Below are 26,712 nucleotides of genomic sequence, written 5' to 3'. Positions count from 1 at the left end.
GGCTAAATAGGCAGCGATGTATAAGCAGGCGTTGATCTTCTGTGAAGGCAGTGTTTAGCCACATTCTACAACATTGGCATTTTGGCGGATTGGCTTCAATATAAGCTGTTTTTAGACTAAGGAGAATGTTTTGAGTTCTCAACTTGCAGGATGTTTTATAGTACAGAGTCCTCTTATATGTCAAAAGATCAAGGGGATTTTGATTCCTCAGTTCATGACCCCTTTAAAGAAAATGCAGACTATTTGTTAGACTATTGAATGGATAGTTCCGCCATCATCTACTCACCCTCATGTTGTTTCAAACCTGTATGACTTTCATTTCTTTTTGTCCACACAATTAAAGCTGATGGAGTCCAAATGAACATTGTTCTTGCGTTGTGACATTATTTTCATGACAATTTCCCCCAAATTCTCATTATCACAACGTGGCAAAAACCTCTCATTACCGTCCTTTACATAAAAAAAAACCTAATGAGAATCACCATTGAAAGAAATGAGAATTACAAATAAACACAAAAGTAAAATATCCTGATATATTGCTGTAATGAGAATGTGGAAGGAAAATATGCTTATTTGTCATGAAAATAATCTTAATGGTTCTAAAAATAGAAAATATGCAAACTATAATTTCTTATTTTTTGTTTTGATTTTAAAACTGAAATAAGACCCAAACATGGCGCATCCAGACTCACACATCCATTTTAAAAAATGAATTAGAGAACAAAAATTGTACTCTGTGACTATCCAATAAAAAGCTATGCAGAATGTGCTAATGGCATCGTATTCCCCCTCTGCTTAAATCAATATGAGAGCATGAAGATCGGATATGAGTTTGTTCAAATGCAGTTTGCAATAATTTCAAAATAAGGAAAAAAACATTTGGAAACAGTGGAAAAAGGCTGTACGAAAACACTCGTAAAGGATCTATAGACGTGATCCCGTGCTCAGCGCTAATGAATAGAGATCAATGGGAAAACCTTGAGCAAAATATAGCAGCAACTCAAAGTGTACAGGCTGTCCGTTGGCTCCCTGAAGGAATAGATGTTGCAATACTTTGAGGAAGAGACGCAAATCCCTCTTCAGGCGAAGAGTAGACACATTAATTTTAAAATATGGATCATTTTGGTTACACCTAGTATGCAGATGTCACATCAAACAAAATCTGATGATTGAGAACACTGCTTGTGAAGTGGCCTTGAGAGAATGCTCAATATGAAAATGAACTGGCCGGGTCAGCTAACCAAACCTGATGGCATGTTTAAGTGATTGACTTTTGAAGGTGGTTAAAAGATTTATGATTCTCTCAGTTCATGGCTGAGTGACACGAACACTTCCGAAAGCGCTCCCCCCACCATAAAAGACAAGTCGACGGTGCTGTTTGAGGCCACAGTTTTTTGGAGATTGAGTGATTTGTGAGAAGCATGACTGACAGGCAGCAAATCCCTGCAGTATGGGCTGTCAAACACAAATCAAACGCAGGTTAAGGGCGTGTGTGTGTGACTGAACACATGTGGCCTCATTGGGGTGATGGGTGAAAAGAGACCCAGGAAACCGACAATACGCGTTTTTGATACAGTCATCACAGTCGCACTGTTTGGCACCGCACTTTGAATTTTGTGCTGCAAGAGATGAAACAGGAACTCGTTAGACTTTTTTTTTTTTTTTTGCCGTTCATGATGCACCCGGTTTAGGGCCATTTCCTCTAACACTACAAAGTCAATGTAGTGTTCAAACATAATTAACATGATGCACGGCCTGAAATAAAGATTTCGTTTTGTGTTAGGAGTCTGTGGGGAGATATATTACAACCAAAATGTAATAAATATTTATTAGCAAATGAATGCTTTAACAAATTTGAGAAGAATGAGTCAGAACTGCATTTGGGTCAGTACTTTCATTCTTTTTTCAAATGCAGCTGGACATTTTTCTCCCTGCACAATTGTGAGGATCATGGTTAAAAATAAATAAACACTTGTTAATGATTATCTAAAGACCTCATAAAATTAAAATACATGTTTGTGGATCAGAGTTTCAGCTTACACTGAAAATGATTTAGTGGTAAAAGTGTTTTCACTTAGAGGCTGCTAGTAAATTAAATATTTAATGTTTTTAAAATAGTCTCTTCTGCTCACCAAGCCTGCATTTATTTGATCCAAAGTGCAGAAAAAAACAGTAACATTTTTATATATTTTTACTATTTAAAATAACCATTTACATCATTTATATATTAAAAATATTTCAAAATTGTACTGTTTTTGCTGTACTTTATATCAAATAAATGCAGACTTGGTGAGCAAAAAACACTTCTTAAAAAAAAAAAAAAAAAATCTTACTGTTCAAAAACTTTTGACTGGTAGTATACTTCAAGAATTTATTTTTAATTTTAAAAAATAACATTTACTTAAAAGGTTGTAATTAAAAATGATGTATTAGGCCTTTAAAAAAATTAGGTTCTTTCAAAAGTTCGTGGTCAGTAAGATTTCCATACAACTGTTCAACAATAAGACATGTTTTTGAGCAGCAAATCAGCATTAGAATGATTTCTGAAGGATCATGTGACACTGAAAACTGGAGTAATGATGCTTTGCCATCACAAGAATAAATTATATTTTAAAATAGATTTAAATATTAAAGTTATTTTAAATTGCAATAATATTCTACAATATTACTGTTTTTATTGTATTTCATTAAGAGACTTCTTTAAAAAAAAAAAACATCAAAAAAACTTACTGACCCTTCTTTCTTCTTTTCGTTTTTTTGGATAAGACTGTGATGCACATACAAAGCCATACATTTATTTTAAAAATTAAGTAGATTTTCTCACCTGATTCTATCTGGTACCCTCTGTGTTTGATTTCCATCCATCACGCAATTCCCAGCGAAGCTCGTCCCTCGGGCCCCGCCATACTCCCTACGTAAAGCCATAGCACCGTGCGTCAGTACTGACACACCTTTTGCAATCCGCCGCCTCGGCTCGTCTCTCCATCCCTGGGGTCGCACAGCGAACAGAGCCTTAGGTAAACCCTCAAGACCAAGTCCAGAAAGACCCGGGCCCACCGCGAACCACATATGTGAGGGAGTAGCCTGCCCTGATGCCCATGCAGCCCTAAAAATGTGCTCCGCCTCTTCCTGTGAGCAATACAGCAGTCGCACCTGTAAAGAGTAGCAGAGCAAGAAAGGAATAAGTAAGGGACCTCTTTTTCAATTTAAAGTCCACATAAAATCAAAACTTAATGCATTTACTTAATGCTCATTCCTTTTTTATTGCGCATGATGATAATTGGTGTAAATTACTGCGAAGAAAATTCTTTTTAATGTTTAATGAAAATGAAATAACTTAATCTACTTCTTTCTCATTAAATGATTAGTTCACTTCCAGAATAAAAATCACCCTCGTGTCATCCAAGATGTTCACGTCTTTCTTTCTTCAGTAGAAAATAAGTTAAGGTTTTTGAGGAAAACATTCCAGGATTTTTCTCCACTTCAATGGGAGACAATGGGTTGAAGGTCCAAACCGCTGTTTTAGTGCAGCTTCAAAGGGCTCTACATGATCCCAGGCAAGCAATAAGGGTTTGATCAAGTAGCAACCTCCCGCTCTCTGTATTGAAACCAACACGGAAGTGACCTACACTGCAATTCATCGACTGGCCGCTAGAGACTGTCTGCAAAAGGGAGTCAATCCCATAGATTCTCATGTTAAAATGCCCAACTTTACAGCAGAAAAAATGTTTACAATTAATAATTAAGGTGTGGCCACTTGAGTGACAGGGGGATTGCTGCTGCTGTCACCACTGTTGCACTAGGCGGACATGGTTTCAGGAACCAGCTCCACCCACGTCCCGCCTCTTTGCCCATTTTTGATTATGCGCGATGACGCGATTCCAAGATGGTGACAGCCGAATCCCTGGGTCGGTACTTTCTGACCTTTCCAATGTAACTACGTAATGCGTTAAAGTCGAGCTACTGCAAGACGAGCATTTGTGGTTGTTATTTTATTTTTTTTTTAGAAATTGGTTCACTAGACAAGACACTTATTCCTCAGCTGGGATCGTGTAGAGCCTTTTGAAGCTGCATTGAAACTGGACCTTCAACCCATTGGCTCCCATTGAAGTCCACTATATGGAGAAAAATCCTGGAATGTTTTCCTTAAAAACCTTCATTTTTTTTCAACTGAAGAAAGACAGACTTGAACATCTTGAATGACACAGGGGAGAGTAAAGTATCAAGAATTATTTATTCCGGAAGGGAACTAATCCTTTAAATATACTAATTTACTTTAAATATGCCATATTGAGAAAGAAAAAGAAGGGTTGGGGTTTATAAAAACATCTTTGGCCACGCAAATGATACTGAAGGTTGCAAGCTAGAAAATGAGTATCAAGCTGAAAATAATCCTCAATATGCTCTTTCTGACTGTTCATGACACTTCTATCATTTTTAAGATTGTCCTATCGGAACAGAGGGATCCGGTCAGCTAGTTATGCATGCGCTAACTCGTGTTCTTCAATATCCTTAGCATGACCAAGGGTGTTTTTGTACACCTCAAACCAGGAAAGTGGTGTACAAGGGCTTTTTCTTCACACGTTTCAGGAAAAAGGTCAGGGATGTCAGACATCTTAAAATTACTTTGATGTGCAGGGGTGTTGTTTTTCTTGCTGGAGATGGGTTGCTTATCCCACTTGTCGACATGTAGCCACAGGCTCCTGACAGGGAGATAAAACTACTCTTGAGAGTTGTTGACTGGTGACCTGCACTCCTCCACCAATTCCTACACTATAACAACTGTAGCGAAAGTACAAGTGTGGAATCAATAGACCTTCCAGCAGGGGCAAGACTAGGCTCTGGCTGGTGGACTACACCCCCAGATGTTTTTTCAGATCTTATTTTCGGTGTAGGTTGTTTTTTTTGTTGTTTTGTGTTTTTTTTTCTCAAAAGAGCAATAAATGTGCAAGAATTAATGAAAATCCTTACATATAAACAACATTGTTGACACTGCTGTTGGCACTGTAGATGCCATTCATTCATTCCATTCATTTTGACCTTAGTGGCCCAAGCACTGATATTCGTAATACAATATTTTTAGCCTTTAATCATGTCTTTAAAAATCTTTCTAAAAGACATGTTTAAAGGCAAAATATCCTTAGCATGAGCAATTTTTTATAAACCTAAAACAAATAAATAAACACTTTGCTTATACATTTTGCATTGGGGTATAGTTAAAACATGCAGAATTGCAACACAGTTTTGAAATAAAAAAATACAGTCATGATTAAAAGATTTCATTATTTGGAATAATTATTCAGATTTAAGCATATTTTAAATATAATGTTTTTTTTCAATACCTCTTAATTAAAAAATGTATTGTAAACCCTAGTAGAAAAAACTAAAAAAAAAATTATGCTAACTATAGTTCAAATGCATTTACATATTTATGTACTTAATAAAAATACCTAGCAATTGTACTTTTGGAAAAACTGATATACTTAAACTCCGCTAACTTGAAACTAATTTTGTACTTAATGCACTTTAATTGTGTGGAAGTAGTGCTGACGTACAACTAAAGATATACTTAAGTATATCTGATTGTGCTAAAGTGGAACAATTGCAAGTTTACTTTAGGTACACTTTAAATGTCTTGCATTTCAAGACCAAAGATCATACAATCTTCATAAGTATAGTGACATTAAAAATTTAATATTAAGAAATGTGCATTGTGCACAAGTAGTACTCCGAATGTAGTTTAATAAGGACTATAATTTTTATATCAATAAGTCTTACGCGATATGTCGATAAATGTTAAATAGATTTGAACTATACTTAGTAGAAAATAAATATATTTTAAATACATTACTGATATACTATGGATAGTAATGTGAAAATGACAAAACAGCTGGAAAAATGGAATAAATACATTAAATAATTGATTGAATAGGCAACGTCTAGGTTACGAAGGTAACGTCTAGGTTACGTACGTAACCCTCGTTCCCTGAAGGAGGGAACGGAGACGTTACATTGGGATCTCGCTTGAGAGACCAATCATCTCTGAGCCTTATTCAAAAGGCCAATTGAAAATTGGCGAGTGGACGTGCGTGCCGGCCACGCCCCCGTACATACGGGTATATAAGATGGCGGCGCGCACCACTCAGTTAGGCTTTTGCTGAAGAGCCGATCGAGCCGGCGTCAGCGCAACTTCAGGTCGTGGCAGGGGAATGTAACGTCTCCGTTCCCTCCTTCAGGGAACGAGGGTTACGTACGTAACCTAGACGTTCCCCTTCAGTCGAATCACTTCGACGTTACATTGGGAACCAGACCCATGGAAAAGGCCACGACCCTGACGCCGCGTTACGCACAACCCCACGTGCTGGCAGGCGGACGTGTCAGCAGATGGAATTTGTAACGTAACCTTCCCAACGCCCTGAGGCCCAATAAGGGGGGCCTTACAGGGATGCCAGTCGTACTGAAGCATGGGTTGGGGGGGGGGGGGGAGCACATGGAATTTTTACATGTGGAAATGAGAACAATTCAATATATCCATAAAGGTTCTTAGGGATACACGAGGGAAACAGCGGTCTCCTCCGCTGGAAATATTGAAAAGTATAGCCACAACCTGCGGGGCGATGGACCCAATGGGCCAACCTCTGTTTGGAGACAGCATTCCCTTTCTGCTGACCTCCGAAGCAGACAAAGAGCTGCTCGGTGCGTCTGAAGTGCCGAGTACGGTCTACGTATAAGCGCAGAGCACGAACAGGGCACAGCAGCGCAGAAGCTGGGTCTGCCTCCTCCGGGGGCAGAGCCTGCAGGTTTACCACCTAATCGCGGAAGGGCGTGGTGGGAACCTTGGGCACATAACCGGGCCGGGGTCTCAGGATAACGTGAGAATCTCCGGGCCCGAACTCAAGGCACGTTTCGCTGACAGAGAATGCTTGTAGGTCCCCTACCTTCTTGATGGAGGCCAGGGCAGTCAGGAGCGCTGTCTTAAGGGACAGGAATTTCAGCTCAACTGACGCAAGTGGCTCAAAGGGGGCCTCCCGTAGGCCACGGAGGGCGACGGAGAGGTCACAAGAAGGTACGAGGCGCGGTCTGGTCTGGGAGGGTTAATCCTCCTAGCGCCCTGTAGGAACCTCACGATGAGTTGGTGCTTACCCAGGGATGTTCCATCTACTGCATCGTGGTACGCTGCGATGGCCGCAACGTATACTTTCAGAGTCGAAGGGGACAGCCTGCGCTCCAACTTCTCTTGCAGGAAGGAAAGCACTACTGCAATTCCAGGGAGGGGCTGCCGCGAGGGAAATGAGTTCTGGAAACCAGGTCCGGGTGGGCCAATGTGGCGCAACCAACAAGACCTTCTCCTCGTCCTCCCGGATCTTGCACAGGGTCTGTGCAAGGAGGCTCACTGGGGGAAAGGCGTACTTGAGCCCCGGAGGCCAGCTGTGTGCCAGAGCGTCTCTGCCGAGGGAAGCCTGGGTCAGAGAGTAAAAGAGCTGGCAGTGGGAGGTTTCGGGGGAGGCGAACAGATCTATCTGAGCCTGGCCGAAACGGTTCCAAATCAGCTGGACTGTCTCGGGGTGGAGTCGCCATTCTCCAGGGTGGGTGGACTGCCGTGAGAGCTGATCCGCTGCACGGTTGAGTTCGCCTGGAATGTGAACGGCACGTAGCGATTTTAGCCACGTTTGACTCCAAAGGAGCAGACGGCAGGCGAGTTGTGACATGCGAGGCGAGCGGAGGCCGCCCTGGCGATTGATATACGCCACAGTCGCAGTGCTGTCGGTACGAACAAGCACGTGCTTCTGGCGCAGCGTCGGTCGGAAGCGACGCAGGGCTAGAAGCACAGCCAACAACTCGAGGCAACTGATGTGCCACTGCAGCTGGGGTCCTGACCAGGAGCCCGAAACTGCCTGCCCGTTGCATACAGCACCCCAACCCGTGGTGGAGGCATCCGTGTACACCACGACGTGCCTGGAGACCTGCCCCAAGGGAACTCCGGCCCGAAGGAAGGCAAGGTCTGACCACGGGCTGAATAGGCGGCGACACTGCGGGGAAACGCCAATCCGGAGTGTGCCACGGTGCCATGCCCGTCTCGGAACTCGATCGTGTAACCAGCGCTGAAGCGGTCTCATATGAAGCAAGCCCAGCGGCGTGACCGCGGCCGCAGCTGCCATATGCCCCAGGAGCCTCTGAAATGTTTTGAGAGGGACCGCTGTCTTGTGTCTGAATAAGTCCAGACATCTCAGCACCAACTGCGCGAGCTCGTTTGTGAGGCGGGCCGTCATATTGATCGAGTCCAGCTCCACACAAAGAAAAGAGATCCTCTGCACTGGGGAGAGTTTGCTCTTCTCTCGGTTGACCTGAAGGCCCAGATGGCTGAGATGCCGAAGCACCAGGTCCCTCTGTTCGCACAACAGGTCTCGCGAGTGAGCTATGAGCCAGTCGTCGAGATAGTTGAGGATGCGAAAGCCCGACTGCCAAAGAGGGGTCAGGGCTGCTTCCGCAACTTTGGTGAAGACGCGGGGAGAGAGGGACAGGCCAAATGGGAGAACCTTGTACTGATACGCTCGACCTTCGAAGGCAAACCGAAGAAAGGGTCTGTAACGAGGAAGGCTGGCTGCCCCGCCATCGAGAGTGGCGAGGGGAGAGGAGCTGGAGCGCGCTCCAAATGAATAAGGAGCGCGCCACGATTTTGTCAGCTCCTCATGCACCTCCGGGAAGAACGGGACCGGGGGAGAGCGCGGCGCTGCCGCCGGTGCCCTCCCCAGGAACCAATCGTCCAGCCTAGAAGGATCGGCCGGAGGCTCATAGGGAACCTCCAGACCGATCCCCCTGGCTGCCCGGAGAAGCATAGCCGACAGTTCGACATCAACCTCCGGAGGGGCAGCGACCACGGGTGGGCGCTGCGCCGCGGGAAGAGATGTGTCACCGTCTGACTCTCCCTCTGATGCTGTGACAGACATCTCATCCTCTGCAAGAGCACTGAAGGAGACGCTCGGCCCGCCAGGCGGGGAAGCGTACTGCTGCGGAAACTCAACGGGACCACGCTGAGACAGAGAAGTCCGCTGGGCTTTTTGAGCCGGCGGAACATTCTCTACCATAATTTGAATGTCCCCCCAGGCCTCACCGCTGTGGCCGAAGCGCATTGGCGGCTCAACGGCTGACCGCGGGAGGGGGGCGGGGGGAGCCGGCTCGCGAACGAGCGGCAGGACTTCAGCGTGGCCATGGTCATGCTTTCACAGTGTGGGCATGAACCATTCGTGAACGCCGCCTCAGCGTGCTCAAAACCTAAACACGTGAGGCAGCGATCATGTCCGTCTGCTGAGGAGAGGAAACTACCACACCCAGAAACGCACGGCCGAAAAGACATTCTGAAAAGAACGTCTGAAACGGCAGCTAGAAATTGCTCTTTTGTGATCCTGGTTGCCCAGGGAGGCGCCGCGGGGGCAACGTGCACTCCCCGGGGCTGCTCGCTGGAAATGCAAAGGCTTTATATGGCCGTGAAAACGGCCGCTCGCAGGATCACGCTGGCGGCTGCCAAACAATGCTCTTTCTGTGAAACACTCTTTTAGTTTTGGCAGCGCACCAGCAGGAGGGAGCATGAACTCTGAAGAACTCTTCTTCTTTGTAGTAGCAGTCAAGAGGACTGAGGCTCGAACCATTGGCTCTGAAGCAAAAAGTCTGACTGAGTGGTGCGCGCCGCCATCTTATATACCCGTATGTACGGGGGCGTGGCCGGCACGCACGTCCACTCGCCAATTTTCATTGGCCTTTTGAATAAGGCTCAGAGATGATTGGTCTCTCAAGCGAGATCCCATGTAACGTTGTAGTGGAACGACTGAAGGAGAACTCTCTGTAAGAACAACAGAAAGAACTAATGCCCAGCATTGTATTTTTGCCACTAACATATTTTAACTAAGAAATGTGACCCTGGACCACAAAACCAGTCTTAAGTATCAATAGCCAAATATGGGTCAAAATAAAAAAAAATTTATGCCAAAAATCATTAGGATATTAAGTAAAGATCATGTTCCATGAGGATGTTTTGTAAATTTCCTACCTCAAATATATCAAAACCTAATTTTTGATTGATAATATGCATTGCTAAGAACTTAATTTGGACAATTTTAAAGGCTATTTTCTCAGTATTTAGATTTTTTTGCACCCTCAGATTCCAGATTTTTATAGTTTAATCTCAGCCAAATATTGTCCTATCCAAACATATCCTATCCTAACATATCCTAACAATACATCAAGGCTTATTTATTCAGCTTTCAGATTATAAATAAATCCCAATTGACCCTTATGACTGGTTTTGTGGTCCAGGGTCCTAAATAATATTTATAATTTTTTATGTTCAAAATTTTAGGGCATGTAAGAATTGTCCCATTACTAGAATATCATTAACAACTGCATCAACTAGCTTCAACTTTAGTGTCAACAAGCAAATTTTTCTACATTTCGCCTACTCTTATCTGTTGTTTTTACTCACATTTAGTGAAAATTATTTATTAATTTATTGCTTTACACAACTGTTGCATTTCTTCTATGCTGGGTCTCTGAGGGTTAAACACGTGTAAAGGAGGAACATATTTATTCTGATAGCGGTTTTGATAATGGAGCAGTTTACATTTTACATTTACAATTTATTATCATGCTGGTCTTTTTGGTAAAGCTTATTAAAAGTTAAATACAGCTAGTAAACTTATGTTTCAAAGCAAATCACTGGAGGCAGAGTTTTTACATTTATAACAAAGCTTGTCGATAACATCTGCACTTTTATGTAGAGGGTGCCTGTTGGGCCCTTACAAAAACCGAACTGACGTTTAATCACCACGAGAAAAAACGAAAAAGTTCCTATCACATTGCATCAAGTTGACCCCAATTTTTTTCTCGTTCTTTTCTATGCGGGAAGTGTGACAGGCACTTTGAATGTGCTCCGGTATCAGTCACTGATTAGGGTCTGAAAGTCCAGGTGCTTGGACACTGTGGAGAATTAATCAGTCAAGTCGCTGAACGTCGAGGATGTCTGCTGGCATGGACAGTCCTGTAGGGAATTGAGTTGGCCACCTTTGGGTCAGATGGAAACTGTCATTTAATGTCACGCTACTCAGTAACATTACGGATGCCATCTCCCCTTTCGTAGGTCACGCGACCTTCTTCTCTTTGGGAGCCTTCACGTAAAGGCCAAAGAACGCAGGAGAGTGAGAGAGCGAGAGAAAGAAGAAAAAGAAAGAGTGGAACAGATACATGAGCGATGAGAGAGAAGGTTAATCGAGAAATCAAGCTGGGAATATGGAGGAAGTGACTTGGCGAACACATGAGGAGCTTTACCTTATGTTGCTGATTTTGGAGTGCTATGGAATAATTGCTCTGGGGCATTAGAGCTGTCTTTTCTCTTTTCGTTGCCTTGTTCATACTTCTATAATTAACCAAGACTGATTTGGTAATACAGCTGTTAATTGCGCTGCCAGAGAAGCCACTTTGAATTAAAAAGGAGAAAAAAATGAAATGGGAGCCGGTGGAGTGGGAACGATAGTTCAATGAAAGGAAACGAAAAAGTGGAAGAGAATGAACTGGACAATCACAATAGAGAGAAAGAGCTTCCAGAGCAGTTCACAAAACAGATTAGTAACAGATTAAACAAGAATGTCATTTGAATTACAGAGATTGTGAGCTGTCCCAATAACAAATAAAAAACACTTTCTCTCTCTCTCTCTTTATATAAACAATTACAATACGATTATAATAATGATAAGACATTCAAAATATATAAGATATTAAAGATATTAATAAAAATTTCTCATTAAAACTCTGTTATTTACCTGGAAATAAATATTTTGAAAATAGTATAAAATATTAGATCACATTAAAGATTTTTTTTAGTTTTTGAACCTAGAAACAAACGTTTTATGATTTAAATAAATAAAAATAAATAAAAAAGTCCAATAAAGTAAACTTTTGAGATTTGAATGAATAAATGAATGACAAAACATCAGAAAATCTAGGATTTAAATCTGGAAAAAAATAAAATAATTAAAAATTAATAGATTAATTAATTAATTAAATTTGATTTAAATATATAAAAATGATGATATGTGAAATGATGTACGAGAAAGTGACATTTTGAGATTTTATTTGATTTAAATGAATGAATGAATGAATGAATGAATGAATGAATGAATGAATGAATGAATGAATGAATGAAAGAAATCTGCGAATTGAATCTGGAAAAAGTAAAAAAAATTGGTAACACTTTACAATAAGGTTTCATTAGTTAACATTAGTTAACTACATTAGTTAACATGAACTAAGAATGAACAATATTTACAGGATTTATTAATCTTAGTAAAATCACAAGTTGTGTTTGTGAACATTAGTTAATGCACTGTGGACTAACATAAACAAACAATGAACAGCTGTATTTGTATTAAAAATATTCACAAATTGATAAATAGTATAATAAATGTATTGTTCATTGTTCATTCATGTTAGTTAATACATTAACTGTTGACACAAATTACATTTTTTGTAAAGTGCTACCAATAAGATAAATAAAAATTTAAAAATGAAAAAAAGGATAAATAAATAGAAAAAAAGAAACAATATTAGGAAAAATTAATAATCCTGCACAATTTCTATATAACTAATCCAATGCAAGTAAATTTGTAACATGATCATGTGACTCCTTTGTACAGACAGTCAGATGTTCTTGTTTTCATTGATGCTCAAGATGCTCTTTGATCATTCTCAGATCATGCTGGAGAACATGATCATCAGGTTTTACACAAGCTTGTTGAGTTCAAGCAGCTGCTCGAGTGCTGCTATCATTAAAGCAAAAAAAAAACAAAACAAAAAAACAAGCCAAACACTATTCTGATGTGTTTATTTTTAAACTAAAATGTTGACTTTTCACTAACAATTCTGCGCTGATATAATTTCTATCATGACAACTCAGAAGATTTTAGCTTGGTAATGGATATTGCAATGTTAATGCATTTGGTGTTGTCGGAATAGATCTGCTACGCTGCTAAATGGCTGCTGCTTATGGTTATTGCTGTTGTTATAGATTATTGCTGCAGCTGCTGCAAAGCAAGTACAAGAACTTTCGACTGCCAATACATAAGCAGTTATGGTGCTGTGAGTATTTAAGACATACTGCCGCTGCACAAGTAGCATATATAATAACCGGCAGATCTATACAGGTGGAGCTGGGGAAGTGGAAGATTAAACAGCCATTTAAATGTAAAGCAGCAAGTGATTGGATGTGTATGCAACATAAACCAATCATCTTGTGCTAAATAAAACATAACATAAAAGGTCTTTAAGTTGTGTTTCGAGCCATTATGCCAGGGATCACCAAACTCGGTCCTGGAGGGCCGGTGTCCTGCAGAGTTTAGCTCCAACTTGCCTCAACACACCTGCCTGGAAGTTTCAAGTATAAATATTAAGACCTTGATTAGCTGGTTCAAGTGTGTTTGATTAGGGTTGGAGCTAAACTCTGTAGGACACCGGCCCTCCAGGACCGAATGTGGTGACCCCTGCCTTATGCTTTGGCACATGATCTGTCAAATGAACTAAAACCAAAATCACAATATGGCTTAATCCCTTCATCAAGTCTGCTTTTGGATCAGCTTGTGATCCAGTGTTTTCTGTGACTCAGAACAGTTCAGTTCACAGAGAATGCTGTGAACTTGTTTATTGCATGCGCTGTAGGTTTAGCGCACATTTGGGAACACAATGGCCACTAGTTATGCTTTATTTTCGTGGCAGATAATTACAGCATTCACTAGATTTGTAGTGAGATTGTTTTACTGAAGCTGGAGTTTCCCGTCAAAATAAAAGCTCTACTGCCATTTTTGTCAAAATAAAAGCTTTTAGGAAAATTAGGAAAGTAGTACTGTAATTTCCCTACTGTATTATAAAGCAAAAATAATATATCATTTTCATTTTTATTTGTTTTACAATATTTGGCTATTACTGTCATAAGAATAACAATAATATAAAATAGTTATTTCTATTATTATATTCTAATTTGTTTGGCTTTCTAAAACACCAGTGTGAACATAATTTAGACTGAGACAGTATAAAACAAATTAAAAAAGAGGATTTTGTATGCCCTTCAGGTACAAGTCAATTCACAAAGACTTTTTTTTCTGACTAAAGATTTCTTAGGAACATGGGCTGGAGCTCTTAATTTTTAACTCTCAAAGTGCATTAGAAAAAGTAATTTAACTTTAAAATGTACAAAATATTTTCCTTTTTTCCATCTTCATTGGTCTTTTTTTTAAATATTTCATATCAACAGATTTTGATATCGTTACATCCCTGTTAACAACCCATCAGCACGTGCCATCTAGAGTTTAATGACAAAACTTAGCATTTGTAAGTCGAATGCAAAACGTGACGAAAATGAAGTGGTATGAATACTTTTGCAAGGCACTGTAGAAGCATTTTCACTAGTGGTTTGAGATTTTCACACTTCACTGCATTCATATTCTCACTCCTGACCTGTGCTTCATTCTCTTTCAGCAGCCTGCGTGTGCGAGCCCCTCCCGGGTCATCAGTCAGGTTAAGCATCACCACGCTCTTTCTCTCCCAGCCGATGAAGGAGCCATCTATCATGCCTTCTACCATGGCCAGGAAGTCCTCATAGCCGTGGTGGCGTGTGTAAACCACAGAGAAAGCAGTCCAATCAAACTCCTCCAGAACTTCAAAAATGACCTCCAGCTGCAGGCCAGTGGAGCACAAGAACTGCAAGTAGACAGAGCCACTTTCCTGAAAGAAGAAAATATGGGACATGCTAAAACTTTTTGACATATTATGCATAGAGGAACATCTGAAAGGACTAGGGCATCACAGATTCCACTTCTGTTTCCAGCCTAAATTTTCTCTGAATGTCAGTTTGTAGTTTTAGATGCACCATCTACTAGCCCTTTGTTTCAGTACTTCTCATTCATCAGGTCTTTTTTTCTTCCCTCCATTTACCCTCTTCTTCTTACTCACTCAGATCAATACAGTCATTCTTAATACCCACACAGCATGACGTAAAGGATTCATTGCTATTCATAAGCCTGCGTTTCAGGTGACATTAGTGTCCTTGGCTGCTTCGGGATTCGAAACAGTCAGTTCGGCTTTGCTTCAGCTCATCTCAGCATCTTTTTTTGTACATCCCGGAAGGTGACCATTCCACTGTACAATGGAGGAGATTTATGACTCTGACATAAAGCCATATTTCTGATAGTGAAAAATAGCATCGCTTAGTCTGACACTTGCTAATGCATCATAATCATGATCAAATATATCACGAATGTGGCATGACACCTGTTTTGTGACTTCTGGTGACTCTGGACATTTAATGAGAAATGTGCTGGTTGTATAATTGACTTTATTTCTTGAAAATTCAGACGAGCTAAGTTTGACCTCTGAAGGATCATTTCTGGGCAGATGTTTTCTGTATACTGCAGCTGCTAAAACAACACATTAGAGTAAATATTGTAATTGCAGCGATGCAAATTATATACAGACAAATCATTCATTTCCACGTCAGCTTACTTACATCTGCATGTAAACAATTTGAACTGAAAAAAAGATTAGCTTATAGAAAACATTTCAAGCGTATTTATGCCTGTAGTGAAGTTTACGTAGAGGAATGTATGTGTGAAGAGCTCTGCTGGAATGAGGGCTTTGTCTGTATGCTTTAAAAACCTCTGGGTTAATACGCCTGCACCAAAATGTACTCAAGTCATACAATTTATTTGTCAGTTTGAATTCATTTTATAAATCCGCTGTGTCAGAGCGAGTAAAGAGATGTGGCCATACAAGATGGCCCCCGTTACAATCAACAAAGCTGTCATCGCACACAGTTACCATATAGAGAGCTTTGTTGATCATAATGGAGGTGATCTCTGATGTCTCGACAGGAGATGACACACTGTAAAGTGGTGCTATTTTTACTGTTATTTTTTCCATAGACATCCATTTGTAAAAGTGAATTTTAGCATAGATTTAAGCATATATTTCTTGGTATACAACATATTAACACCATATCTGTCCACAGATATTATTATTTCTGGATTTTAATTAATTTAATTTTCAAAGCTAAATTGTCATTAAATATTGATTTAAAGGGTTAGTTCACCCAAAAATGAAAATTAGCCCACGATTTACTCACCCTCCAGGCATCCTAGATGTGCATGACAAAAACGAGTTTTATTTAAAAAAATATCCTAGCACTTCCAAGCTTTAGAATGGCATAGGTTGGTGTTTCTCTTCATCAGTCCAAAACAAGTCCAATAAAGTGCATCCATCCATAATAAAAAGTGTCCATAAGACTCCAGGGTGTGAATAAAGGCCTCTTGTAGCGAATCGATATCTATATTTAAAACGAATTATCACTGTAATCTAGCTTGCGTAAACTGGTCGAACCCGGAAGCAGCTCCTGGTGAGTCTCCTGAAAACCAACATTTGTTTACAGGAGCAAAGGAAGCAAAGTTTCCTTATTTAAGCAAAGAAAACCCAGTCTCTTCTTGGTTTATAACAAAATCCTCCGACATTTTCCTTTACAAATTCTCGTTTTGAACTTCTAATTTGTGACCATTTTGTTTTGATCCTCTCCACGGCGCGTTCACGTTTATCATTCGCCTGGAACTGCTTCCAGGTACGACCAGTAGGCGCAAGCTAGATTAACGTGGTTCTTACATTTTAAATATGAACATTTTTCTTACAAAAATGCATCGATTCACTACAGGAGACCTTTATTCGCCCCCCCATCCCCCATCGATCGGTCACACTTAGCTCGTCTAAATTTTTAAGAAATAAATATTTTATGGATAGATGCACTTTATTGGACTTGTTTTGGACTGATGAAGAAACACCTGCCTATGCCATCCTAAAGCTTGGAAGTGTCAGTATTAATTTTAATATAACTACAATTGGATGTGTCTGAAGGAAGGAAGTCATATACACCAAGGATGCCTTGAGGGTGAGTACATGGTAGGCTAATTTTCATTTTTGGGTGAACTAACCCTATAAAGAATTAGGTCACTTCCAGAATAGTAATTTCCTGATAATTTACTCACCCCCATCTCATCCAAGGTGTTCATGTCTTTCTCTCCTCAGTCAAATAGAAATTAGGGTTTTTGAGGAAAATGTTCTAGGACTTTTCTTCATATAGTGGACTTTAATGGGGACCAAAGGGTTGAAGGTCCAAGTTGCAGTTTCAAAGTGCTCAACACAATCCCAGCCGAGGAATAAGGGTCTTATCTAGCGTTAAATAAAAAAAGTTATACTTTAACCACAAATGCTCATCTTGCACTAGCTCTGCAATGTGAGTCTGTGACTTCAACCATTACATAATCACGTTGGAAAGCTCACACATGGTTAGTTCTCCATCTGTGTACTCAGGTTCAAAAAAGTAGGATAAGGTGAAAAACTCCACCTCATTTTCTCCTTTAACTTCAAAATCATCTGACATTATTTGCTTTGTAAATATTCAGGTCGGTACTTCTGCCTATGTCATACATGTGTGATTATGTAATGTGTGAGGTTGAACTAGTGCAAGATGAGCATCTGTGGTTGAAAAGTGTATAAATTATATTAATTCCGCTAGATGCGACCCTTATTCCTGGGCTAGGATCATGTAGAGCCCTTTGAAGCTGCATTAAAACTGCAATTTGGACCATCAACACATTGATCCCTATATGGAGAAAAATCCTCAAAAACTTTAATTTCTATTTGACTGAAGAAAGAAAGACATGAACATCTTAGATGACATAGGGGTGAGTAAATCATCAAGAATTATTATTCTGGAAGTGAACTAATCCTTTAATAATTTTTGTGACGGCAAAAAACAGCCTATTCAAGTTCACCGTTAATCACTGTATTTCTAGAGTTACATAAAGATTAAAATAATACCCATTTTAGGAAGTCAAATCAACTCAGGATTTTAGTCAAAACAAGCTACCATCTGTGTTAAATGTGTAACCCAGCATGCTGGGTAAACGAGCACCCCAACTTATCAGATAAGATTAACACAGCATGTCATCTATCTATTATTTACCTGACATTGTGTTTAAAAACTACTCAAATTGGCTTGTTTTTTAACCCAGCTTTTTTTTGAAAAAGAAGAAGAATATAGACACCTGGCATAATAACACAATAAAATAGCGGCCATGGCAACCACAAACAACTTGCTGCTGAATTGAATTTGTCTTCATCTGGAATAGTACACTTCCTATGCAAATAAAATCTCAATTAACACCACAGTGCTTTTCCCTTATGAATAACTCCCCCCAAGGCGTTACCTAGGCAATCTGGCATTTTTTTGTCATAATTACACCTACACTGTTAGTATATTCATGATACATACCTGTAAATAAGAGGGGAATTTTAACATCTCTGTCAGCATTCAAGGCACTCAGTACGTTTTCTAACATGCTCATTACAACACAACACCTCAAACATGCAAAACAAGTGTTCATACTGTGTGACCAAAGGACAAAGCCAGGCTATTACGTTGAGTCTTTCACATGATAACCAGACAGAGGAGCCGTAAACCTGGCGAGGAGAAAAATGTCATGACTGCAGAGCATTAACCAGGCGTAAAGGCTCACCTCCGCTCTATATTTAAATGAAGACTAGCTTGTAAAAGCTCAAAGAGCTTACAGTAGTACTGTAACTTGCAGCAGTGAGGCACTTAAATGGGTCAGGTTACATTTTCCACACTTCTACTTTTCCTTCAACGCCGTATTGGAATCAAATACCTTGATAAATTTGATACGTCAAAATGGGGGCAGGTATACATCTTTTATTATATTTTGCTGGAAGAAAGAGGGAGGGAATGTGTCAATTCAGACCTTCCTGACATACACATACAGTGAAATTAAAATACATAAAAAATTGGATGGAATTACTGTATAATTAATAGTGATTTTCCTCTTTTGCATTTGTTTAGGACTGAAGCAATACTTCATTTCTTTTTATTCTATTTTTAGTGGGTAGAGCGAGCACCTTAGGTGTTTGTGTTTTCAAAAGAAACCCAGTACTAAAAGACTTCAGTCTCTTCTGATGTCGCAGCTTTGATTCGGCTGAAATCAATCCACATTGAGCACTTGAAACTGGATTTGCTGCATGCATTAAATGCATTGCAGGTGGGAAGGTTTAGATTAAATTGCAAAACAATATACAGTATATTAAACACTACTAGATCAATTTCAGCTCTAAATGACCCCAGATGTAAATCTATATGTGCTAATGAAGTACCTTCTGTTAGCAATTACATTCTGCACATAGAGAATTGGAACAGCCTGCTCTGTAACCTCTCAGCAACCAAACTAAACTTGCCGTATTTTTGGAAACGTATAGATCAAATCTATATTGGTAAGGATATAAAATCAATTCTTTTTTCCTCTCAGAAATGACCTATTTAAATGTGACACAAAACTTTTTTTATTTGAACCGGATTGTGAAAATTTAGACGTGCCAATTTCTCATATATAGATAACTGAAGAGTTCAACCATTTAAATAGGTTGAGTTTCTTAAGGGACATTTCAGCAGCTATTAATATAATCTTTTTAACATTTTCCCACTTGTAATCAGAGGTCGCAGCCTTTGAAATTACTGGACTCCACGATGATACATTTAACGCTGTTGCTAGGGAGATGTGTACGGTGGCCGAGAGAGGTCAATGCGCTGCAAACTTAAGAAAACACATGCAAACAGAAAAAACGACAACAAATTAAGAAAACATCTTCCTCAGTTTGACAACACAGGCGCTGCAAATCCTCGCAACGGAAACACAATACGGAAACGCGCTGCAAATTCTCACAACACAACCAAACTCAGAAACGCGCTGCGAACACACGAACGCGCTGCATATAGCACGGTCCACAACGGAAATGTTTCAGGGGGACTTCAAAAAGTGACGAACTCATCTGGGACCTGATTATTTGTTCAGTGGCTGTTGGTCAGAGCAGAGATGTTATCGGTGAACTATCACCTTTTAGTGATAGTATAGTATCACTTAAAGGTGATAGTGATATAAATAATCAGGTAATATAGTGATATAAATAATCAGGTCCCAGATGAGTTCGTCACTTTTTGAGGTCCCCCTTAAACATTTCCGTTGTGGACCGTGCTATATGCAGCGCGTTTGTTAGTTTGCAGCGCCTTCGTGTGTTCGCAGCGTGTTTCTGAGTTTGGTTGTGTTGTGAGAATTTGCAGCGCGTTTCCGTATTTGTGTTTCCGTTGCGAGGATTTGCAGCGCCTGTAGGGTTGGGAATCGAAAATCGATTCCGATTCTGGAATCGGATACTTAAGATAAAGAATCGGATACTTGTTATAATATTAAAATTTCGATTCCTCGTTTCGATTCCTGGTTGCATTTTTTCCATCTAGTGATCTGCCAGGACCTTCCGCGCGTGCAATCTGCCAGGACTTTACGTGGTAATGTAAACATCAGTCGAAAAGATGGATCACGGTAAGCGTTTAAAAGTGTGTCTACGCTTTGTAAAAACCGAAGACAAATCTACCGCTGCACGCAAACTTCATCTTAGAGATCTGCAAGGGACGGATTTTAGTCCTGCGCCCGCCCACTCTAGAAGGAATATATGTTATTTCGTCCCGCAAAAGCCCACATAAAAGTCACTTATACCCCCGCGGGAAGACAGGTATCTACTTTATCTCTTTGCTACATGAAACAAACCCTCCCGGTAATGTAAAAGCAAAGATGACCAGAGTAATAGTAACGAACTCGCGGGTGCCTAATGTATTCATTCTTGTATATCGGAGTCGTACATTAGGCACGCATAAGTCCGCTGTTGATTCACAAACTATTCATGCTTTCGGTGCTCTGATCCATAGTATTTTTGCGTGAAATTTCAAAATATTTGCATAGTTTTCAAAATGAATGTCCTGTGAGTTTTTTATAATGAATGCTTACCCATAGAGGTGGATCTTGTAAGGGTCAGTGGTGTTTAAGCACATATGAGCACCAGCATAAACAGATTTACAATGTATTTACTGTATTTTTCATTTATATGTTTATTTTATAATGAATACAAACAGTAGATATTCAGTCACTTAAGAAAGAGTACTCTGAAGTTGTAAAGAATGTCTGAATTAAATAATTTAGGTGCTTTAAATCTGTATGTGTGTATTCATGTTAAAAAGTTAGAGCAGAGGATTTTCTTTTAAATTCAAAAGTATAGCTTTAATTTAAAGTTTGCTTGATTTTTTTTAAAGACATGCAGGAGAAAATAAAAAGGCAAAACTAATGTTTAGGTTAATAAAAAAGGTTAAAAAATAAACACCTTTAGAGGAAATGTCAGGCATAGGGGGGCCTTGCAAAACTGACCCGAGAAGAAGGGGGCCCTGATATAAAAAAGGTTGAGAACCCCTGTAATAAAATAATATGTTGCAAGCTAGCACTGAAAATAAACATGTTTAATATATTAATGTTTGACTTTTGTGTTTGTTGTTTTTTTTTTTTTTTACTAAATCGGAATCGAAACTGGGAATCGAAAAGAATCGGAATCGATAAGTGGAATCGGAATCGGAATCGAAATCGATAAAATTCAAACGATACCCACCCCTAAGCGCCTGTGTTGTCAAACTGATGAAGATGTTTTCTTAATTTGTTGTAATTTTTTCTGTTTGCATGTGTTTTCTTGTTTGCAGCGCGTTGACCTCTCTCGGCCACCGTAGATGTGAAACACTTCAGGATGTATTTCAGTGTTGCATGAATGTCACATATTTTATAGCATCGTATAGCTTTGAATTATAATGTCATAGTGACCGAACCCTGCTGGTTTCATATGTGAGCGCTATACTTGAACCAGAAGTTGTGCATGTGCAAGCTTGTGCCCCTGAGACGACAATAATCATCTTTACTGCATTATGTTCCATATTGAAGTCCAGATGGACCAAGTGATTTTATTTTATTCAAAGCTTCCAAAGAATAAAACGGACCCTGTAAGGCCATGTTTTAAAAATGACTCCAAAAAATCTGCCTAAAACAGAAGCGATATGCAATCCTACATGTATTTTTCATTCTTTTAGGGGGAGAGTGAGCGCCTGAGGTGTTTGTGTTTTCAAAAGAATCCCAGTACTAACAGACTTCAGTCTCTTCTGATGCCGCAGCTTTGATTCAGCTGAAATCAATCTACATTGAGCACTTGAAACTGGATTTGCGGCATTAGATTTTGCAGCTCTGGCAGAGTGTGACGGGTGGCAGAATAGTGTCTGAAACATCTACTTTCTTCTCACACAGAAATATTTAACCACATGATGTAATTAATTACTGTCCTAATTAAAATAGTTAAGTGACTCCTTTGTGCCGTGCTCTGGTTGGCGGTTAGTGAAGAGGTAAAAGAAGTCTCTGGAGACGTGCCCTGCGAGAGAGAGTTAACTCCATGGCTCCAAACCCACGCTCTCACCAATCCACAACACATGAGCCTTTCTACGTGTAGTTAATTAAAGCCTAAGCAAGCAAATGAAAATGTAATGTAATATTTTTCCACAGGAGAGAAATGCGGTGGCGGAGAGGCTGCCTCCCAAGTGTGAATAAAACAACATAGGTAGCCTGAAACTTATTCCGAGTTTAATTGGTCATCTTAATTATGCCGAAATCTTATTAAGTAGTACGACACGGTGAATTTTTAGTCCACCGTCACATGCGAGTGGCAGATCCCGGTTGCTGCCGAATGAATAATTTAAGTAGGGATTTTTCCAAACAAGCCCAGACGGTGTTTGTTCAAAGGAGAGAGGGAAAGTGCGAAACAGACAGAGATTTTAAATATTGTAAATCCAGGGCATGCGTTGACAGCATGAGGCTTAAGTGACAAAAGAGACCTTCAAAAGGCCTCTGACTGAGTCATTTCTGAGCATAATAGATGTACCGGATGTGTTTGTGTACGAATAACACTCGCTCACTGTAATCACAGAGTGGGTACAAAACCATCTTCACAAGATTTTCAGTTACTGATGGCACCTTGCTATGAAATACAATGTCATTTTAATACTGTACATACTAGTTTACATTTAGATTAAATGTGCGTTTGCGGTTTTCTTTGGAATGCATCAAATTAAATCCTGACAATCACTAAAATGTAACCCTGGAGTACAAAACCAGTCTTAAGTAACAATAGCCAAAAATACATTGTATTCTTTTATGCCAAAAATCATTAGGATATTAAGTAAAGATCATGTTCCACAAAGATATTTTGTGAATTTCCTACCGTAAATATATCAAAACTTCATTTTTGATTAGTAATATGCATTGCTAAGAACTAAGTCGATTTTCTCAATATTTAGATTTTTTTGCACCCTCAGATTACAGATTTTCAAACAGTTGGCCAAATATTGTCCTATCATAACAAACCATACATCAATAGAAAGTTTATTTCAGATGATGTATAAATCAATTTTAAAAACTGGTTTTGTGGTCCAGGGTCACAAATGTGTCCTGAAATATCCTACCTGACAGCCCTAGACTCTATAAACAGCAAAAATGAATCTGGGAGTGGCCCACACTTTTTCAGCCCATAATAGGATACAACTTCTGGATTCAATTTTCTCAATTTATGGTCGAATGACGATCATCACTTTTGCAAACCTCTGCATTTTCTCCTTTAAGCCAAAACATATAAATCCCAGTGTGTATAGACACCGTAATTCAAAAATTACCTACTATAACACTGGCAAAATATTTTACTATTGTACACAGGCTTCTTACACAACATTTTGTTCTGTTTACTGCCCATTCACTGTTTAGAAAAAGCCCCGGGTGACCTGTATTGTTGACTAATGCTTAATACTTTGAATAATTACCCACTGTTTCACTAAAATTAGAAGAGGCATATCTGGGAGACTGCTCAGTGCTTTTCCAGGCCGCTGAGAGCAGTATACATAGAGAGGACAACTGAGGTCATGGCTGAAAAATGACCAAATACTCTTACATCTCTGGGGGAAAGTGCTATTGTGCATTCCAGGGAAAAAAAGAATTAGGTCTAAAGAAAATGGTAATGAGCTTTAGTTTATTTTCAATTACACTGCACCGAGGGGTCAGGGTTTGTCTGGCTAGTCTAGTCCAGGTAGCACCTTCCGTAACTACAAAAAGCATCTTTCTCCATTGATGCCAATTTAAAGCATCTGTGGATTCTAAAGGAATACATTTTTTTTGCAGGCAACAAATAAGTCACTGAAATTTTACCCGTGCCTATTATGTCTTAAAAAATCATGAACTGCCTTTATTATTATTCTGTACTGTTCTCGGATGTCCACTTATAATGTTATAAGACTTGACATTAAAAAACATCATAATTTAGGAGTAATGGGCTATTTTCTGTCTTTTTTTAACCCCTTGGAACACTCTGTTTGGATAGGCATTGGACTCAGAAGTTGTTTAGTTTCTGCGTAGACTCGCGTTTGCCTCTCTCTATGTGCGTGAATTGGTGGGCGGGGCTAAACAGGCAGTGATGTAGAAGTAGGCATTGATTTTTTATGCGGAGGCGGGGTTTAGCCACACTATTATGTCATAAAGTGGCACATTCCACAACCTGTCGTCCTAGGAGATAAAGCTGTTAAGACTAACTTACAGGACGTTTTTATAGTACAATGACCTCTTATATATGTCTAAAGATCAAGGGAATTTTGAAAGTGCTATCAAGTGTATAAAATTACCTTTATTTTATGTAGAACTTACACATGAAATTATACAGAGGCACAGAGTTTAATAAACTTGTTGCACGAGTTTCACAACGCACTTACATAATGCTTCACAGAGTGCTGAAAGCTGGCTGGAAGCAATGGTTTATAAAAGCTTAAAGGTCACATATTTTACAATTTTCTGGAGGTTTATTTTAGTTGTTGATGTCCTTAAGAATATATATTTGCAGCATAAGTGCCAAAAACCATCTGAATAAATTTTACAGCTCCTCTCTTAGAAGCTCTGACAAGAACAGGTCGATTTTAGCCTGTCTTATTAATATTCATGAGCCTCTCTTCTGATTGGCCTGTTGTTTTCTAAGTGACGCACGGCCAGGCCAACCACAGGTAATAGGGTCATGTATGCTGTAGCCTGCTGTGGCTTGGTGATACTCAACAGGATGTTTCAGAACGGTAATTAATGTTTTTTTTTTTTTTTTAAACACAGAATGCAGTAAGCTACGTGACTCTTTTACCGGCCTATAAATGTTCACGGCAAAAAAATATGTGCAAACTGGAATGAAGACCCTTATTCAGCCGCATTTGGGATCGTTTGAAGCTGCATTTAAACTGCAATTTGAAAGTTCAAACTCGGGGCACCATAGAAGTCCACTATATGGAGAAAAATCCTGAAATGTTTCCCTCAAAAAAACTTTTTTTAAGACTGAAGAAAGGAAGACATGAACATCTTGGATGACAAGGTGATGAGTACATTATCTGTAAATTTTAAAATCTCCTTTTGATTTCCACAGAGGTAAGAAAATCATATTCATCTGGATGAGTAAATAATGAGAGAATTCTCACTTGTGACCCTGGACCACAAAACCAGTCTTAAGTAGCACGGGTATAATTTGTAGCATTAGCCAAAAATACATTGTATGGGTCAAAATGATCGATTTTTCCAAAATATATCAAAAGTTAATTTTCGATTAGTAATATGCATTGCTAAGAACTTCATTTGGACAACTTTAAAGGTGATTTTCTCAATAATTAGATTTTTTTGGCACCCTCAGATTCCAGATTTTCAAATAGTTGCATCTCAGCCAAATACTGAAAGCTTATTTATTCAGCTTTCAGGTGATGTGTAAATCTCAATTTACCCTCATGACTGGTTTTGTGGTCCAGGGTCACATTTTTGGTTAGAGAATCAATATGTTCTCAAATTCATGAAGACCCATTAAATCTCAGGCAACAAGAATGAATCTTAACTCTTACCTGTGGCTCCCTTCCCAAGCCAGCCCCTCCTCCCACGGCAATCACAGGCACTCCTGTCTGGGCCGAGACAAATTCCAGCATTGGTGCTAAAGGTGCCCGGTTGGGCGGTGGCGGCTTCTCTTCCTCAAACACAAGACCTTGTAACGGAGTGGTAGCCAGTAACTCGCACAACTGTAGCAAGAGGCTCCCAGGACTGCTCTCGTTGACGGCCAACCAGATCACGTTCGCGGGTCCCCATGGCGTCATCACGCTCTCACCCACCTGTCCCGACCAGGCCCGACTCAGAAAACCCGTCCCCGAGTTGCTACTGCTGCTGCTGCTGCTTGGCCCGGCACCAGAGCCGGAACCCGCCGAAGAGGCGCCGCCCACGCCCCCCACCCCGGCGCTCGTTTCCGGGAGGTGGGAGGAGCCGGAGTGGACCACAGCGATGTTGACTCCGCCCGAAGCCCCTCCAGAGTCCCTCTCTCTCTCCCGGGGGCGGAGCAGCAGTGGGGGGGAGGGCTGGGCCGGCCCAGTGCACGCCAGCACAGCCAATAAGAACGAAAGGGCGGGCCTTGCCGCCATGACACGGCCAAAGAGTCACTTGGGTGAGTAGCGCTTTATGCAGGAACAACACCTTGAGGGAGAAAAGAAAAAGGAAGGAACGTTAGAAACAAACATGAAAGGCAAGCCGTCAGCACACAGTCCATCAGCATCAATTAGGATGCCACCGGGATACATTAACCTGGCAGAGGTAGTTTAGTCACTGCACAGGGATTGGAGAGGAAAGCTAACACACCTCACCTCCCTGAACCCCACCATTCCCC

General features: G+C 40.2%; 1 protein-coding gene across 1 annotated transcript in view; it reads right to left on the bottom strand.

Moving 5' to 3' along the window:
* grin2da (glutamate receptor, ionotropic, N-methyl D-aspartate 2D, a) overlaps window positions 1-26,470 on the bottom strand; it is a 75,697-nt gene extending 49,227 nt beyond the window's left edge. The window contains exons 1-4 of the mRNA XM_073821476.1: window positions 26,276-26,470; window positions 25,907-26,167; window positions 14,497-14,763; window positions 2,825-3,153 (exon numbers count right to left, since the gene is read on the bottom strand). Of these exons, the coding sequence (XP_073677577.1) occupies window positions 2,825-3,153; window positions 14,497-14,763; window positions 25,907-26,167; window positions 26,276-26,470 (1,052 nt within the window). The remainder of the gene's footprint in view (window positions 1-2,824; window positions 3,154-14,496; window positions 14,764-25,906; window positions 26,168-26,275) is intronic.
* Between the last annotated feature and the right edge of the window lie 242 nt (window positions 26,471-26,712).

This window comes from Garra rufa, chromosome 17 (genome assembly GCF_049309525.1).
Source record: "Garra rufa chromosome 17, GarRuf1.0, whole genome shotgun sequence".
Classification (NCBI taxonomy): Eukaryota; Metazoa; Chordata; class Actinopteri; order Cypriniformes; family Cyprinidae; genus Garra; species Garra rufa.
This window is presented reverse-complemented; position numbering and strand designations above follow the sequence as displayed.